The sequence below is a fragment of the Scaptodrosophila lebanonensis genome, unplaced genomic scaffold (assembly GCF_003285725.1).
Source record: "Scaptodrosophila lebanonensis strain 11010-0011.00,11010-0021.00 unplaced genomic scaffold, SlebRS2 tig00000001-arrow-pilon, whole genome shotgun sequence".
Classification (NCBI taxonomy): Eukaryota; Metazoa; Arthropoda; class Insecta; order Diptera; family Drosophilidae; genus Scaptodrosophila; species Scaptodrosophila lebanonensis.
The window spans coordinates 18,581,661-18,600,367 of record NW_022060529.1 but is presented as its reverse complement, the minus strand read 5'-3'; the positions used below and the strand labels follow the sequence as shown (position 1 = coordinate 18,600,367).

General features: G+C 39.7%; 1 protein-coding gene across 5 annotated transcripts; it reads left to right on the top strand.

The window, feature by feature from the left end:
* The first annotated feature begins 101 nt into the window (after window positions 1-101).
* LOC115634744 (kinesin-like protein KIF13A) lies at window positions 102-15,843 on the top strand. Of its 5 annotated transcripts, XM_030532631.1 has the most exons (18): window positions 102-1,430; window positions 5,482-5,569; window positions 5,632-5,795; window positions 5,860-6,376; window positions 6,474-7,623; window positions 7,706-8,020; window positions 8,152-8,193; window positions 8,302-9,964; window positions 10,028-10,173; window positions 10,601-10,630; window positions 10,940-11,042; window positions 11,104-11,190; window positions 12,878-12,940; window positions 13,041-13,378; window positions 13,438-13,510; window positions 13,575-14,162; window positions 14,227-14,532; window positions 14,600-15,843. In XM_030532631.1, exons 1-18 carry the CDS (start codon window positions 1,376-1,378, stop codon window positions 14,665-14,667), a joined length of 5,796 nt encoding a protein of 1,931 aa, XP_030388491.1. In that variant the 5' UTR covers window positions 102-1,375; the 3' UTR covers window positions 14,668-15,843. The 5 variants fall into 5 exon arrangements, with proteins under 5 accessions (XP_030388491.1, XP_030388492.1, XP_030388493.1 ...); XM_030532632.1 differs by lacking the exon at window positions 8,152-8,193; XM_030532633.1 differs by lacking the exon at window positions 12,878-12,940.
* Window positions 15,844-18,707: the final 2,864 nt, after the last annotated feature.

The following is an 18,707-nucleotide window of genomic DNA, read 5'->3' as shown; positions in this document are numbered from 1 at the left end:
ATTACTGCGCAATCTTAGGGTTACACTGGTAATTTTTCATTGTGGGGCAACACTTGCTTGAAACGTCTACCTGCGCGATTAGCAATAAAATTTCTAGACACAAAAAATGAATACGCAAAATAGAATAGCAAAATTCGAGTAAAAATATCGCGGAATATAAAAATTATTAGGTGCATAAATAAAAAATAGTAAAAGTACAACGTTAAAATAAAAATCTGCGCAACATAATTCCTTTCAAGAAAAAGAGCCATAAAAATCGATTCTCCAAGAAGTTAGTCAGTCGTCGTCAGTCATACGCTGCGTGAAAGTAAAGCCTTGTCGGCGCGGGCGTCCGTGTAGCGCCAGTCCAACATTGCTGCTACTTTTGAAGCAATTTAAAGGTGCTTAAAACAAATACAAATAAACGTGGGGTGGCAAGCTACACTTACTGAAAAGTGGAGCGCGCGAAGTGTGCAATTTTCGCCCCGCTATTCAGATTCACCTTCGTAGCTACTAAAAATGCCAGCGCAGTGTTTTTCACAATCAAAATCAAACGCGACAAAGCGCACAAAGCAGTGAACGGGGATGTGTGTGTGTATGTATGTACGCCAGAGTGCATGTGTGAATTAATATTATGTATACATAATATTTGCCAGTTTGTTTGCTTCTTGTTAAAATCGTGAATTACGTACCACAACAACCCCGCATTTGTACACAAGTGAATGTAATTAACTAATTTTAAGCTAATATTTGAACCTGTCCAAATCAACGCGTATGGTGTGCCTGTCATTGTAAATAAAGTATTCCCCCCACTCTCAATCTCTCAAAACAGCGAAACAATAACAAAAGAACGGTTGCTCGCGAACGAAATGAAAATATTCCCAAAGCCAGCCCGCATGACGTCTTATTAGACGTGCGTGCCTGTGTCGTCTGCGGGGCGCTAATTAAAAGCAAAAGCCCCACTCAATTCGGCCACTGAGTCACCCAAACTATTGCGTTTACATTTCACCTGTCCTGAGGCTTGCGTGCCCATTGCTAGCGCACAACTCCAATTCCACGCGCGACCCCAGGCGCAGTAAAAATACACACATAAAAAACACTAACAACAACAAAAGCAAATACTCCGAACTAGCTGCTGTCCCATCAATCCTGTCGGTCTATATTTTTCTGCGAGCGACGCGACAGGGACGCGACGTGACTTGCCTGTCCTGGCCTAGCCTGTCCGAGTGAATGAATCAGACGCTTGCTAACTCGCTCTCTCGCTCGCCCACCCACGCTAGAGGAATTCATTGAAAACCGCGCGCAAACAAAACACACATACAAACAAAACACATAAACATACTCGTATACATAAATAGAACATCGCTTTGACGCTCTTCTACGCACGGCCTTCGCGATGTCAAGTGATAAGATCAAAGTTGCTGTGAGGGTGCGACCCTTTAATCGACGTGGTGAGTACCAGTTCTAATCAATGTTCTTTTTTCACATCAACGCACATAATACATATATATATATTGTATGTTTATATGTTGTACTTATGTATATATTCGTTAGTCTAGCTTTGTCGGAGTTACTTGTCCGTCCAGCCGTTTTGCATGTTCAACATTCAGTCTATTTACATACATACATATGTACATCGCTATTTTTTATTACTCCCACTACACTTTTCACATCAGTGTGTATAGTATTGTCGGTACAATGTTATGTGAATATATGCTATATTTGCCCTCATGTTATCACGGAATTGTTGTTGAATTTTTACTGTGGGTTTCGCAACAACAACAGCTTTTATCAATTAACTGTTCCTGCACAAGTTTCTAAGTGTCGATATCGCTGACGCACGCAACGATGTACATACACATTTACGTAAAATATGTTTTAAATAGGCTTTGAAAAGGATGGGGAAAATTTTTGGTTTGTGTTTTGCTTTTTATGCACGCTTAGTTTTCAAAACTTTTAAAGCTGTTGAAAGAAGCGCAGCCGCATCAATATGACGGCAGCACAAAACAAAAAGCCTGAATGCAGGCCATAGATTGTATTCAGCTTTTTATTGGGCTCGTGCTTGTGGTTGGATAAGGCCGTTAGCGTTGACGTTGCCTTCGCCTAAATGAGAGAAATGAATAATGCAGGCAGTCGGCTAAAAGAATTTTTTTGTATATAACGTACATACATACATAAGTGAGCAAGAGCCTGGCTTCCCATGCAAGCGCCTTCCTTGCGTTTCATTTTTCATAACTAGTACTGGAAAGGTCGCGCTATTTACAATTTCATTGCATGTTACCTTCTTTTTTTTACTGCCAGCCTTGTAAAATGACTGACTGGTTGCAACAAACAATTTCCAGCTAAATTTATTTCTATTGCTTTGTGCCGTGTTTCTTAAATTTGATTCGCGTGAAGTCGCAAGTTCGGTTGAGTAATGTTTTCTATTTTTTGTGTGTTGCAAGTACAAAACTGAAATGCAAAATTAACGCAGGCTGATCCATTCTGCCACATGCTTACTCATTCATTCCATTTCTTCAATCAGACAATTCCGATCTGGCTGCCACTCATCCGCAGTCATGACTCATGCGCCAATTGTGGCAAAGCAGCATTAACCCCTCAACGTCAAGTGGATACTTCTTGCCTATATATATGAATTTTTGTAGCTGTGTTTTTGCCTTTTATAGCGTTTCGATTGGTGCAGCGTATGTTCATCATGTGGATCGTTTTTCTTTTTTTTTTTTGCTAACATTTTTGTCTTTCCAATTTTGGCAAACTTGACTGCTTACGTTTTGGCATTCCGCTGAAATTGTTGTCCACCAAATTACATTTGTCTGCGATAAGTCTGCATTATCAATGGGCTGATAAGGGTTTGAACTGTGTATTACGAATACAATTACTCAATGTTTGTCTGAAGTTAGTCAATGAGTTGTGGGTGTGCAATTTCCTATATCGATCTGATGCATCATAAGTAGGTAGAACAATGACAAATTCACTTCTCATCTCTGACCATGTCTCGACCGCTTGTCTGCATATCGTGTGAAAGCTTGAAGCGACCTTTTTCGTGTGCCGTTTGCTCAAGTAGAGCAGCAAAGCGTAAAATCAAAACTACATTTGCGCCATATAAAAACAAACAAACAAACAAGCAAACATACAGACTGACCAACCGACCGACTGACAAACAGACAACCGACTCGAAATGAAGTCAGCTGCTGCTGTTGCCGAAAAGCTTAACCTGTTTTCCTCGTTTGTATTATTGTGTGTGTGTATGTTAATTTCTATGGTCTGACCGTTTTTAGATTCAACGAAAACTGTATTTTTGTTGCTATTGTTATTGTTGTAGTGACGTTATGCGACTGCGAAGCGAAACCACATCGCACACTTTTAAGGTTATGGGCAATTTTTGGCCACAAGCTCGCGTATGCCTGAGGTTATTAACAAAGAAGAAACCTCAAAATGGTGCGCACTGCTTGTTGGCTTGACAAATGACCCCAGACTCGCTCAGAGCCTTAAGCTACATAACTCAATGGCCAACTGACCAGCACGACACAGACACACATTCGTACGGCTGTAATACGTACAAACAAACTATATTTACCTGCGAATGAGTTAGTGGCCGTTAGGTCATCAAATAATTCATAGCGCTCCATCGTTACATTCAACAGCATGACCGATATGCGAAAGGAAGACTTTGGTTGTAGTTGAGGTTGAGTTGAGTCCTTTGTGGTTTGTTTCGGTGTCTGTGTCTTAGCCCTGTCATGTTACATTTCGTGGCAAGCTCAGCCGCTTTGCAATATGAGGCGCAACGGAAGTGAGGCACAGCCCATGTATCCGTGCTTGGGCCTGCTCCGGCTTTCTTTTGCAGGCTGTTCTGCTTATTTTGTTTGTCCTCTGACATTTTGCAGGCGTAAATATGGTATGGCATACACGAAGGACATACAAGTGCATAAGAAAGGGTCAAATATTTCACTCCGAGTTTTACTTCATGTATGTACTCCGCATTGGAGTTATTTACTACTATACATATGTTTTTCTATGTACATATACATACATACATATTCATAATATATGTACTTATATATATGTTCCATTGAACTCGGCTGGCTGTTACGCCCTGTGTCCTTTATACATATTTCACCTTTTTGCGTGGCTGAATTGCTTCCAAAATGAATTATTTGCTTTGTTGCTTAGGTGGAATTGAAATATTGCTTTGAAAGCTCTTTCTATAGCTGGCACATTTCCCAATTTTGCAGTGCTTGTGGAGTTCTTCGAAAAACAATTTTTATTTTATTTAGAGTTTAGCTCAGGGTTAAATTTGGTAAAACTCCATTTTGTATCATCGGCCAATTTTATAGTCAACTTTTTGGAATATATCTATACTTAGCACTTACTATTTGCGAGCTATTTTCTCAAGCTCTTTCTGCCACTTTTCAATATTAGGAACGGTTTCTAAAATGTAATATAAACAGTTGCTGGATTTTCTTCACAAATTGTGAAATTACAGCTTTAAGTCCGAAAGGTAGACGATAGTTGATGAATATTTAAATGGTGATAAATATAAAAAAAGATCTCCTTTATGTTGTCTTTTCTGCGGATTCCTTGATATGGATCCAGGAACCTATAACAGGATAATAATTTATTTACATTATGGTAACATACTATGGGTAGCCGTAGCCGTAGTCCACAACTCAGTAGACTACATCTATTCGTGGTTAATTTTTTTTGCGTTCAGTATTTCCCGGCCCATTCTAGTCGATTGGTAAATTTAACATTTGATGACAGATTTCAGCCGCTTACAAATCTTTAAATGCCTTGAGACAGCTAATTGGAAATTCGCTTAAGGCCCGTCTTATATCTAGAATAAGGGGAAATTAGGTCCAACTTAATCAAGGAAAAAGAGGAGAACCTCTGTATTTTTATGTTTAGAAACGTAAATGTGTCTAATTTGGTTCATTTTGTAAAAAGGCTAATTAACACTAAAGTGGAAAAACGCTACATTTTTTGATTGGTCAGTTCTTTTTCGACTGGTAGTGTGTGTACTTGTGGCTTTTGGTATAAACGAAAAAATCCGCTTCTGCTTGTTTGGCTGATGTACATACATATATTAATACATTTATCAACACAAGCACGTAAATATGTATGTATGTATTTATGTTTATAATAATGTATATGTGGAATATGTGCTGCATTTGTTATCGCGTTCGCAGTTTAATAAGCCATATCATCGCATTGGTTTACTGACATTACACACAAACATACATACATACACACAATGTGCTTTATTTTTATTTGTTGAAAACAAGAAATACCAATGTACATACCAACACAGATATACATATAGATACAAATGTATGTATGTGTAGTAGGTAGCTTTTGTTAACGCATTCGTTACATTGAAAATTGGCCAAGCGTAGCTGTAGCACAAATTTGAAAGGTTACACGAGTACTATTATTCAACTAGGCCTAGACAATTGATTGTTAGGGTTTTGCAATTTTTTATTAACATTACTTTCGCTTTTGCAGAAATCGAATTGGGTACAAAATGCATAGTGGAAATGGAAAAACAGCAGACGATACTGCAAAATCCACCGACATTGGACAAAATCGAAAGGTAACGTCCAATAATGGTTTTGCCAGCTATAGAAATTCATTATCGCGCTCTTCCTTTTGTAGAAAACAACCAAAGACATTTGCATTCGATCACTGCTTCTACTCGTTAAGTCCAGAAGACGACAACTTTGCGTCTCAAGAGACGGTTTTCGATTGCGTGGGACGTGATATTCTAGACAATGCATTCCAAGGCTACAATGCGTGCATATTTGCCTATGGCCAGACAGGTAAGTAACAACAACAGACAGCCCCAAATCAACTAGACTTAACTGCATGGCAATAATTTTGCAGGTTCTGGCAAATCCTACACGATGATGGGCTCACAAGAGAGCAAAGGCATAATACCACGCCTCTGTGATAAGCTATTCTCAGCGATTGCAAACAAGTCCACACCCGATCTCATGTACAAGGTGGAGGTGTCATATATGGAAATCTACAATGAGAAAGTGCACGATCTGCTCGATCCAAAGCCCAACAAGCAATCGCTAAAGGTGCGCGAACACAACGTCATGGGTCCCTATGTGGATGGTCTGTCCCAACTGGCCGTTGCATCATACAAGGACATTGACAACCTGATGACCGAAGGCAACAAATCGCGCACAGTCGCTGCCACTAACATGAATGCCGAGTCGTCACGATCGCATGCCGTTTTCTCCGTAGTACTCACCCAAATACTCACAGATCAAGCTACTGGAGTGAGTGGTGAGAAGGTATCGCGCATGTCGTTGGTCGACTTGGCTGGTTCCGAGCGCGCTGTAAAAACCGGTGCCGTTGGCGATCGCCTTAAAGAGGGCTCCAATATCAACAAGTGAGTGCATAAGAATGCTGCTCATTCTTAATGAATATTGCAGAATTTACCGATGAATTTTTCTAACTATTACTTAATATTCCATTTACTCTTTCAGATCTTTGACCACGCTAGGTTTGGTTATATCCAAATTGGCCGATCAAACGAACGGCAAGAAAGGTGGTAACGACAAGTTTGTGCCATATCGAGACTCCGTATTGACTTGGCTATTGAAAGACAATCTTGGAGGAAATTCGAAGACAGTGATGGTGGCCACCATCTCGCCGTCGGCCGATAACTACGAAGAAACTTTGTCTACACTGCGATACGCGGATCGAGCCAAGCGCATTGTTAATCATGCCGTTATCAATGAAGATCCGAATGCTCGAATTATACGTGAACTGCGTCATGAGGTGGAAACTCTGCGCAATATGTTGAAACATGCTACTGGATCGCCAGTTGGTGATGTGCAGGACAAACTGGCAGAAAGTGAGAATCTGATGAAGCAAATTTCACAGACATGGGAGGAGAAATTGGTGAAGACCGAACGCATACAAAACGAACGACAACAGGCACTCGAGAAAATGGGCATCAGTGTGCAAGCGAGCGGCATTAAAGTGGAGAAGAACAAATACTATTTAGTCAATTTAAATGCAGATCCGTCCCTCAACGAACTGTTAGTTTACTATCTAAAGGAACGCACCTTGATTGGCGGCCGCAGCATTTCAGGACAGCAGCCAGACATTCAACTTTCCGGCCTGGGCATACAGCCGGAACATTGCATTATCACCATCGAGGATAGTGGACTCTATATGGAGCCAGTGCAGGGTGCTAGATGTTTTGTCAACGGCTCGGCAGCGGTAGAAAAGACGCCGCTACAGAATGGCGATCGCATACTGTGGGGTAACCATCACTTTTTCCGCGTCAACTCACCAAAGAGCAACAATACGAATATGTGCGCTTCAGAGCCACAAACGCCAGCACAGCTCATCGACTACAATTTTGCGCGCGATGAAATTATGCAGAACGAACTCAGTAACGATCCCATACAGACAGCCATAGCTCGGCTGGAGCGTCAGCACGAGGAGGACAAACAGGTCGCGCTGGAGAAGCAACGTCAAGAGTACGAACGACAGTTCCAGCAACTGCGCAACATCCTTTCGCCCAGTACTCCCTACGCGCCATATGCTCCCTACGATCCACTACGCATGGGCAAGGTAACGCCCAATACGCCCACCTCGCAGATGCGTGTAGAAAAATGGGCTCAGGTCAGTAAACTTAACCGACGATCAGTTGCTGAGTTCCATTACATTACTTAGTTTTATTAACCATTAACCTTTTTTTCTGCAGGAACGTGACGAAATGTTCAAACGCTCCTTGGGTCAATTGAAGACAGATATAATGCGGGCCAATTCGCTGGTACAAGAGGCAAATTTTCTGGCTGAAGAAATGGAGAAGAAGACAAAGTTTTCTGTGACGCTCCAAATACCGCCGGCCAACTTGAGTCCCAATCGACGACGTGGTGCCTTTGTCAGCGAGCCGGCCATACTTGTGAAGCGCCTGAACTCGGGCAGTCAGATATGGACGATGGAGAAGTTGGAGAATAAGCTTATCGATATGCGAGAGATGTATCAGGAGCATAAGGAGCGTGTGATCAATGGCCTGGTATGTTTTTTCCTCATTGTTATATCGGCACTTAATTACTTATGTCTCATTGTCTGTTTTAATCGGAATCGTACTAACCATAATCTTTACGTATATAATTCATACACGCATTCAATTAACCCATGCTACAGCCCCTTGTAGAGCAATTCTCAGACGACGAAGACGACGATAAGGTAATTAACAAACCCCATAGAACATGCAAGCACACTCTTGGTTATTCCTAATCAAAATCAACGTTACAATGGAATTTATGACTAATTAACCTTTTAACTATTTTGCAGGACGATGAGAATGCCAAGCCACAAGATCCCTTCTATGAGTCGCAGGAGAATCACAATCTCATTGGTGTGGCCAACATTTTCCTGGAGGTTCTATTCCACGATGTCAAATTAGATTACCATACGCCCATCATCAGTCAGCAGGGCGAAGTAGCGGGCCGTCTGCAGGTTGAAGTTCAGCGCATTGCTGGCCAAATGCCTCAAGATCGTATGTGCGAATCCGTATCGGAGTCTTCGGCCGATTCGCGCGATGAATATGACGATCCAGTCGATCCCATGGCTAATCAAATCACCTGTCGCGTCACCATCAAGTGTGCCTCTGGTCTGCCACTGTCGCTGTCAAACTTCGTCTTCTGTCAGTACACCTTCTGGGGTCATCAGGAAATTGTGGTGCCCGTCAGGAATGCCGAGGCCATGGCCCATGACCAGAACATGGTGTTCAAGTTCGAGCACACTCAGGACTTTACCGTCGCCATCAACGAAGAGTTTCTGGAGCATTGCATTGAAGGTGCACTGTCCATTGAGGTGTGGGGACATCGTAGTGCTGGCTTCTCCAAATCCAAAGGCTGGGAAGTGGAGCAACAGCAGGCCAAAGCGCGTTCGCTGGTCGATCGCTGGGCCGAATTGTCGCGCAAAATCGAACTTTGGGTGGAGATACACGAACTCAACGACAATGGCGAGTACTCGCCCGTCGAGGTAACCAACCGCAATGAGGTCCTCACTGGAGGCATCTATCAATTGCGTCAGGGCCAGCAGAGACGCGTCAATGTGCGTGTAAAACCGGTACAAAATTCCGGTACATTGCCAATCATCTGCCAGTCCATAGTCAACGTGTCTATAGGCAGTGTTATTATGCGCTCACGCCTGCAGCGACCGCTCGACTCCTATCAAGAGGAGGACCTGACCGTACTGCGTGAAAAGTGGAGCGAGGCTTTGGGGCGACGGCGTCAATATCTTGACCAGCAAATACAAAAGCTTATCAAGAAGGAGGAAAAAAGTGAACAGGAACGTGAACGCGAGCTCAGTCTTGTGCATCAGTGGGTCTCATTGACAGAGGAACGCAATGCAGTGCTGGTTCCTGCGCCAGGCTCGGGCATACCTGGTGCTCCGGCATCCTGGGAGCCACCAGCAGGCATGGAACCGCATGTTCCTGTGCTCTTTCTCAACCTAAATGGCGATGATCTGTCGGCCCAAAATACGAACGATGAACTGTCGATTGCGGGCATTAATTCCATTCTGTCTAAAGAACACGGCCATAAATTCCACACACTCCAAATTCTGCAGCATGTAGACAAGGATGTGTGCTGTGTGGCCAGCTGGGACTCGTCCATGCACGACAGCCAGTGTCTGAATCGAGTGACCGAAGCCAATGAGCGCATCTATCTGATATTGCGCACCACAGTGCGTCTCTCCCATCCGGCGCCCATGGATTTGGTGTTGCGCAAACGGCTGAGCATTAACATCAAAAAGGGCCAAACGTTAACTGATCGTCTGAAGAAATTCCGCCTGGTGCGCGGTGAGAATGCCATTTGGCAGAGCGGCGTGACATACGAACTGGTGTCCAACATTCCAAAAGCTTCCGAGGAACTCGAAGATCGCGAATCGCTGGCACAGTTGGCGGCCAGCGGCGATGATTGCTCGGCCAGTGATGGCGAAACCTACATAGGTAAGAAACCATTACAACTATATATATAAAGATAGATGCATTAAATGTTCAATTTCGTTATAGAAAAATACACACGTGGTGTGTCGGCGGTGGAGAGTATATTGACTCTGGATCGTTTGCGTCAGAATGTGGCCGTTAAGGAGCTGGAGACGGCCCATGGACAGCCGCTGTCAATGCGCAAAACAGTCAGTGTGCCGAACTTTTCGCAGGTAATGCCGTTTGGCTGGATTCATCGCATAACTACCAACGTCTTTATGCAGCTGCTGTTGTATATTATAGTCATCCAGCTTTCACCTCACATTCTATTTGTCACTCTAGCAGCAATTTATTTACGATTAACAATTAACTTTTACTAAACCGCAATTCTTTCTCTTTTCACATATTCTATGCGCTTTCACCAACTAACTTAACCAAAATTATTGTTGTCAAAATTGTACACAACTCAATTCAAATTCACAAAACCATCACCGCTAACCAATTCATTAACAACAACAAATTCTCAAATATAATTCAAAATTCGAAATTTGGCGTGCACCATCAACTGCAAACTAATTATTCAACCACATCTGTATTGGTATCTGTCTCTCTGTGTCTGTGCTGTGTATTTGTTTAAATTGCTTTTCGATACGCACATAGGCGGTCAAAGAAACCACCAATACCGGGAGTGTAAGTAAATTCTTTTTAAAAGACCGCGGCTCTGCTGAGCACTGTAAATTTTTTGTACATTTTTGTAAAATTTGCTTTGTAGCCGAGTATTTTAAATCTTACTTATTTGTTCTTCTTTTGATGCGCTTTCAAGTTCGATGTCGCTTAGTTAAATATATATTTCACATTATTTATTTTATCATTTCTCTTTCATTTCATTATGATTTTTTTTTCATTTTTCCACCACAATATTTTTTTTATAATTCTTTCTAACTCATATTGCGCATATGAAATTTATGGTGTAAGAAACTCATAAATAAACTTATGCAGATCATGCGATTCGATGCTTCGATGGAGTCACTCCTCAATGTCGGACGTTCCGAGTCGTTTGCGGATCTCAATAACACAGCCTTGGGCAACAAATTTCAGCCAGGTGAGAATTTTTAATGGTAAATACACTTCCATGGCTTCTTTAACTTTTGTTGTATTCATAGCTCATAGTGGCGGCGCTATTCGTAATCGGCACAGTTTTGGCGGCAAGGGAAGCAGCGACGAATCACCGGGGAAACCATTTGGCATTGGTGGGTATTATCTTAAAATTGGGGCATTTAGTTTCACTGTCCACTGTTTACTTTTGAACACACACTTTCTTTTGAGCAATTACCCAAATCATTAAATAATAATTAAAACACGTTTTTTGTTAAACGATACTATACTAAATTTTTTATGCTTGAATGCAGCAACTCTATTAAAGGCAAAAATCAATAGAGCAAGGGATTTATCTTTAGACAAAGTTCAAATATTATAGTGCATCGATCAAATCAATATATCACAAATACCGTTAGCATAGATTTTCGTAAAATATATTAAACATTTTGTAGTATTTATTAAGTAGTAGGAGAATAATTTCTGTAATATTGTGCAAAGGGAAACCAAAAGATAAATCCTTTTTAAATTCTAAAATCTTTTTATACACATTTTTTATATTACGTAGTTTCTATTAAGTCTGCTTAAGCTTGTTATATCAAAGCATTAGCAATAACAATGAAAAAATAATTCAAATTCTTGGTTGATTGGTTTGGAAATGCCGATTTAACTACCAACTATAACCACAATTTGTTCGATGAACTTCTTTCTGCTTTGCTTTAATCAAACACGACACCCACTCGAAAACGAATTCGGATTTGAAATCTTGAATCGAGTTAGTGCACATCAATGTCACTCGTATCATGATCTCATAAGAACATATAAAAGGACACTCCAGTCTCGCCACATACCACCACATAAAAAAGGAAACATGAGACCCCCTCCCCAAACCACTTAAACATAAACACACCTTTTGGTTTGTTTTCTTATTTATCTGGTTTTAACTTAAATAACTTCAATGTTGTTCCACATGTTTGTTAACATGTTGTACGTTTTCTCTGTGTATTTAAATTTGAAAAAAATAAAACGATATTTAAAACGCCAACAGGCTCTATATTGTCAGGTAAAAGCAAACGATTGCCAATTCCATTGGCATTTCTTTGTTGGTTTATTGAAATTGATTGTTGAATTATTACCAATTATTATAAAATTAGTTGAGTTTAAGTTCCCACACATTCACACCCACAATCATATTGCCCGATATACTTTATAATTGTTATTGTATCTAAGCCCACACTCGCCTCGATGAGAGGAAGATGGGCTTTTGAGTGACGGTGTTGTCCTTAGTAATATATTTTAAAAGTATTATCTGTAGTTGTGATTTAACTGTACATTGTGTTAGATCTGTTACTGGTAATTTGATTGATACCTCTCGATGCATACATCCATTCATCATCAGTATCATCATCAGTATCATCACATTAGACTATCAGATTCGATCGGTTCAACTCATGCGTCTCTCCCAGACACTCTCATTAAACAGTCATTAAAATGAGCTCTGTATAGTGTATTTTATCTCTTTTATGCTAATGTCAATAAATAATGTTGTTTTTTGAATTGTCATCCAATCCGAGGCACCTCCCCCAACACCCACAGCTCATTACTCACAGCCACGCACAGCACGACAAGCGCATTCTAGCTAGTCTTAGTCTATGGTTGTTCTGTGTGTTAACCGATATGCGAGTTAGTCGCATTTGGTTTAGTTTTTCTTTTCATTTTTTTTTTTCTTTCAATTTTTGGATTGTATTACCCACCCGATTTGAGATGCTAATGCTCATCTGAATATTGTAAAACGCATTGTAACTAAACATATCATAATCACGTCTTCTTTGTGGAATGCAGCGCGCCCAACATTTTTGAATCTCAATTTGAACTTGAACACATTGAGAATTCCGCCAACGAAACGTATGTGGTTTGTCTATTTTAATCTCTAGGCCATAAGACTTCGCAGAAAATAGTGTGACGTTCTAGATCTCGCTAATTGCTTACATGTCTATTTATCTAGCTTCGCCGGCCACAAGCAAATTGCTGGGCATGCGTATGACAACCTTGCATGAGGAGCCGCTTGGTGGACACCGATCACTTGATGAGGAGCCCGAGGATAGTTACAGCGATTCGGAGTACGCTGCCGAATACGAACAGGAGCGCAATCAACGCAATAACTTTGCCACACGATCCCGTTTAACTGCCTCCAAAACCATGGACTCGTTCATGGACGTCAGCAGCAATTCGGGCCACAGCTATTTAAGCTACACGTCTAGTGCCAATGCCAACATGAAGCATTTGACAGGACTGGCCACGCCCAGCATGAGTTCTTCAACTAGCAGCGGCTATGGCTCGCAGGTAAATGCCACTGTTATTCAATCCACTTGTTTTCCAACTGACCTCTAAAATAATTATAGGCCGTGTCGTGCAATAATCTGAGCAATGAGGATATAACTTCGCTACGTTCCATGAGCATTGATGAGACACCAGGCGAGTAGAAAATAGACTTGTATGTGCACACAAATTTATTAACAAATTATTGTTTTGTGTACAGATTTTGATCGCATTAACTCCAATTCGCCACCCAATCGCCAGACCCGTGTCAATCCCTTCCTTAAGGACATGCCAAAAGCCAGCTGCAAAGCGCACGAGACTCCTGAAGCACAGCCACAGCAGCAAGCCAATCTTGGAGCAGAGACGAAGAGGCTGCAAAGGGCACACACGCATCCACTGGCAGAAGAAACTGCACAAAGCGATGAGGAGGAACAGTACGCAATGGCGAAAGACAACAACGAGCAACAACAAAATAATACCATTAACAACAATAATAACAGCAATAGCAGCAACGATAAGACGGCGCAAGAATCATTTAATGACAATCAGAATGGTAATAAATTGGCAGATACCGCCAACGAAGCAACAGAAAAAGCGACAGAGCAGCTTGAAGGTGACGGCATTGTCCGAGAGGAACTACCAGTCGGTGTCGTTGTGCATCGAAAAAAGACGCCGCCTCAACATGTGAACAACAACAACAGCAGCACACGAATAAATCAACAACGCGCCTCTCTGGCCAAAATGGAGGGTCTGGCATCCTCAACATCATACATAGACACGAAAATGACAAACAGCATGGAACTGGAAGGTATGATTGTGTGCATTAAAGAAAATAAATTCAAACCAAGACTCACTCACAATTTATATTGCAGACGACGGCACAGTGACGGAGCTGACGCTGCCCGACTGGATTGTTGTGGGCGAATCGGTGTTAATACGGCCCTACAATACCAGTGGCGTTATAAGCTTTATAGGCACAACACACTTTCAGCCCGGCGCTTGGATTGGCGTGGAGTTGGACACACCGACTGGAAAGAATGATGGCACCGTCCAGGGCATTCAGTATTTCCAATGCAAACCCAAGCATGGTATATTTGTGAGAGCTGACAAGCTGTTACTTGACAAGCGAGGCAAGGCAATGCGGGCCTACAAAGCTGCTGAAAAGACGATCAGTAAAGGTGTGCATCCGCTATGGCACCCTGTAATGGAAATATATTATTAATTTTTTTCGAATTGCATTTGCAGAGAGTAACGCCTCGATGCCACGATCTAAAAGCCGCACTGAAGCGCTGAATGTGTCGGCGCGCAAATGATTGTATCCGAAGTGTTCGCATCAGTTGCAGCGTTGGGCTAATTGCAGGCAATCGACGCTGGCCACCGCAACGTGCAGCTCTGCCAACAATGTGGCGATCACTCCACGAGCTGGAGCTAGAGCGCTAACACCGCAGACCTGTCATAGATTGCGTGCAACCAGCAGCGCTGCCGATGCGAATACCAATACTAGTACCACACCACATAGTTGCAGTAGCAGCCAGAATGCGCCCACGATGCGTAGACATAGCAAGAAGCAGTGCTATGCCGCCAATCGACGCTCGACCGCATTCTAGATGAATTCAATAATCAAGCATCAAGCAACGAACAACGAGCATAAATAACTGCAATAATAACTACATACATGATAGCTAACTAACTAACTAACTACATAATAGCTTACTTAATCTTAATCTATGCCGCCACTCAATTGCCAGATAGTTGGCACTCGCGCCCAATACACTGCATGCTTCTAGCTTAAGGCGGTGTCTACAGCAATTCTAGATGCCCACTTAAAAACTAAGCTAAATGTTTGCGTAAGGTGTACTAAATACTAATGCTTATTAGTATGTGCAATATAACGAACACTACCTGCACACTCCTATATCTTACACTTTATATCTCCTATGAATGTTTATTGTTTGCCAATGAGTTTAAATTCTTGTTCTCTTTCGTACTGTCAAATTAATTATGATGTTTAATTTACGTAACGTTTATTTCTGTATGTACGAATCTTCCTTTCGTCAATGTGACTTGGTTAAATATGAGCTTATTTTAATTGTTATCGACTATATAAGAAACTTTTGTATATACATATATTATATATTTACTATATTTGCAATATTTTTTCTACTTTAGTTATAAATAGAATTCTTTTTTGAGCGTTTACTTTCAATTTAGAGCATTTATGTATGAACACAAACAGAAATTAGTTAGTTATACACAGCTACGATGTTTTAATTGGACATAATTTTTTTATTTACGCATTTAATGTCACATTCCGTGCTTATGAAATTCCCGTGGGAGAGTATGGGGGAATGGAATTCATTAATGAGCGGAATCACATGAATGTAGAATGTAAACATATGTGTAAATTGTATTATTTGATGTGATGTATTTATAATTTATCCGTGTATTTAAATAAAATTGATTGATTTTGCTACATATACACACACACACACGTGCATATTTTCATTTATTTACATACCATTTTATCATTTTAGTAAGCATTTACACTTACATACATTATGTGCAATATATATACATATATAGATATTAGAAATGATTAGTATGTACTCAAAAATGTGTGTGTTTTTGCCGCCCGGCTTTATAGTTCTGTTGTATAAATCAATGTTTAAGGTTGTGCGAATTAACTGAAAAAAAAACAAAAAGAGAAGAAAACTTAAGAGTGGTCGTGTGAGTCCCAGAATTACATACGTGGAAAACGAAGCAATAAACGCGTTGAATATATAGTTTTATGTTTAAGCCGAAATACAACATACATACATAAATATATATGAATGAATGTACATACATACATGGCATATATAGTAAAATGTATGTGAGTGTTAAAAAAATGTGAAAAATATTGTAGATCCGCAGAAAGCCAGGCCAGCAAACAACATCTAAGAGTAATATTGTATTGTAAACCATTTCATGGTGATGGCGGCTTTCAACGCATTGGAACCATTCGAAAACTCGAGAATACAGCAAAATGAAGCTGAAGGTAATGATTTGTACGTAAACATCCATCCATCCAACCAACCAACATCAGAGACACTCAAAATGGAGTCTGAGATAAATTGCAATTTGAAAACAATAAAAGCAAGCGATTTACACTTAAGAAACCAAACACAAAAGATTCAAAAACAAAACAGGCAGCACCATAACTGAAACCATATAACAAACAAACTTTGATGAACACTAACCAGTATATATACATACATATATATATTTTCGAATATATTTTCGAACTGTGTTTTCTACTTACATATACACTCAAAAATATGTTCAGCATTATGAAAAGTGAGTACGCCCATTAAAACAACTACCAGAAATACTTGAAAAAACGTCCAAATTCAAAGCAAGAAAAGAACTACAATATATACAACTACATTATATATATATACATACATATACTTATATATTTACCAAACCTTAAGTGGAAGGAAAGCGAAAAAAGGGGAGAAAAAACCAACTAATTTAGCATTACTGTGTCATTTATTGTGTATGTAGGTGAGAGAAAATTGTAGACACTGCTTGGAGAAATATTGGCGTGCGAATTTAAGTTTCACAAGTCGATTCAGTTCATTTATTAATTAATTGTCGCCCTGCATTTGAATTAACTAAACAAAGCAAAAACAACAAAAAAAAAAACATGGAAATATAATGCATTTAATACAATACTTAATAACAACAAGGATGAATTCAAATACTAGAGCTTGAAAACAAATAAAATCACACAAATCTAAAGCACACACAACCCATGTAGTAGGCTTTAAACCTTTGCAAGCTAAATGAACAAATAATCATTATAATTAAATGTGAAGAGCGCTTGATTAACGCCAGAGTGCATGCACCATTGAATATTGTTCGTAGAACTAGGATATAGATGATGATCTGATCTGAACAAGCATGAAAATATTAGGTTTGTAGACGGCAGTGCACTGAAATAGAAGGGTACCTCGATATTGACATTTACACATACATACTTACATAGTACATATATTTGTAAAATAAATGCCACTCTAATTATTGCATATTCAAAGCGGTAAATGTTGTAGATTAAATAGTTGACTCTTCCGATAGTTTTGAACAGATTTCAAATGATTCAACAAATAGCCAAACTGTAAATTTTTTATTTCAAAATCAACAACATAATCGACAATTACGAGAAGCTTAAGCAAAATTAATTAACGCACGACATTTAAGCAAAAAGAGTTAGCCTTTACACTAAAAACAGGCCATACACATAAAATTATTTAAAAAACTATGGAAATACAAAAAATATGTAAGGGAGCTATTGCTCCGACTAATATGCATATATTATATACATATAGTATATAAAAAAGAAGAAATTATTTACTAGTCCCAAATGAATGAATATAAATATGTATGCAGTTATGAATTGTATATATTTACACACACACAGATACACACACACATGCATACACAACACCCAGATGCTACAAATACATACATATATACATACATACTAACATGTGTGCTAAGCATTTGAGAAATTATTAATGAGAAATTAGTAGGCTTTAAATCGAATTACTTATTCGTATATATTTGTGCACTTTAAAGCTTTCAGCACATTTAACGAACAAATTATTGTTCTGTCAATAATTATCCCTATACCCTACCCCTATCCATCCATTGCGCTAATGCAACGAAAAGATATGCAAACATATTTATAAAGTAAAACTAAAATGGTAGCTGAAAACATAGCGGAAATCTGCTTTTATTGTAAACACAGATACACACACCAACCAACACACACACACACACACTTACACATACATACATATGTATAGTTTCGCTCTGTTGTAAAGGTCATGAATATCTGTTTCTTCAATTGTATTTTTAGTCATAGCATAAATACACATTTGCAAGCAGCTTAACCGTTTAGACCCAAAACTCTTGACATTTGAAACTAAAACTTGAACTCCAACTTAGTATTTTAAAGCAGCTGCTGCTTTTAGAGTCAAACAAACACACGCTTAGCAGAGTACCATCAAATGGGTGTAGCTTGTGCTCTGCTTAAGTTACGTTTATTTGATGTCTCTTTAGGCACGATATTTAAATATATATTATGTATTCAACAACAACAACAACAAAGAAATAAGTAAAAGAATAATTATAAAAATACCAAAACAAAATGCTGTTTTTTTCTTCTTCATCATACGATAAGTCAAAAATTCCACTTTATGGAGAAATTTATTTATGTATAAACAAATGGCAAAATATTAGTAAATGCATACAATAATTTTTTTAAAACATTTCGATAACTTCAGACACATCAGTTTATGGGGGGCTT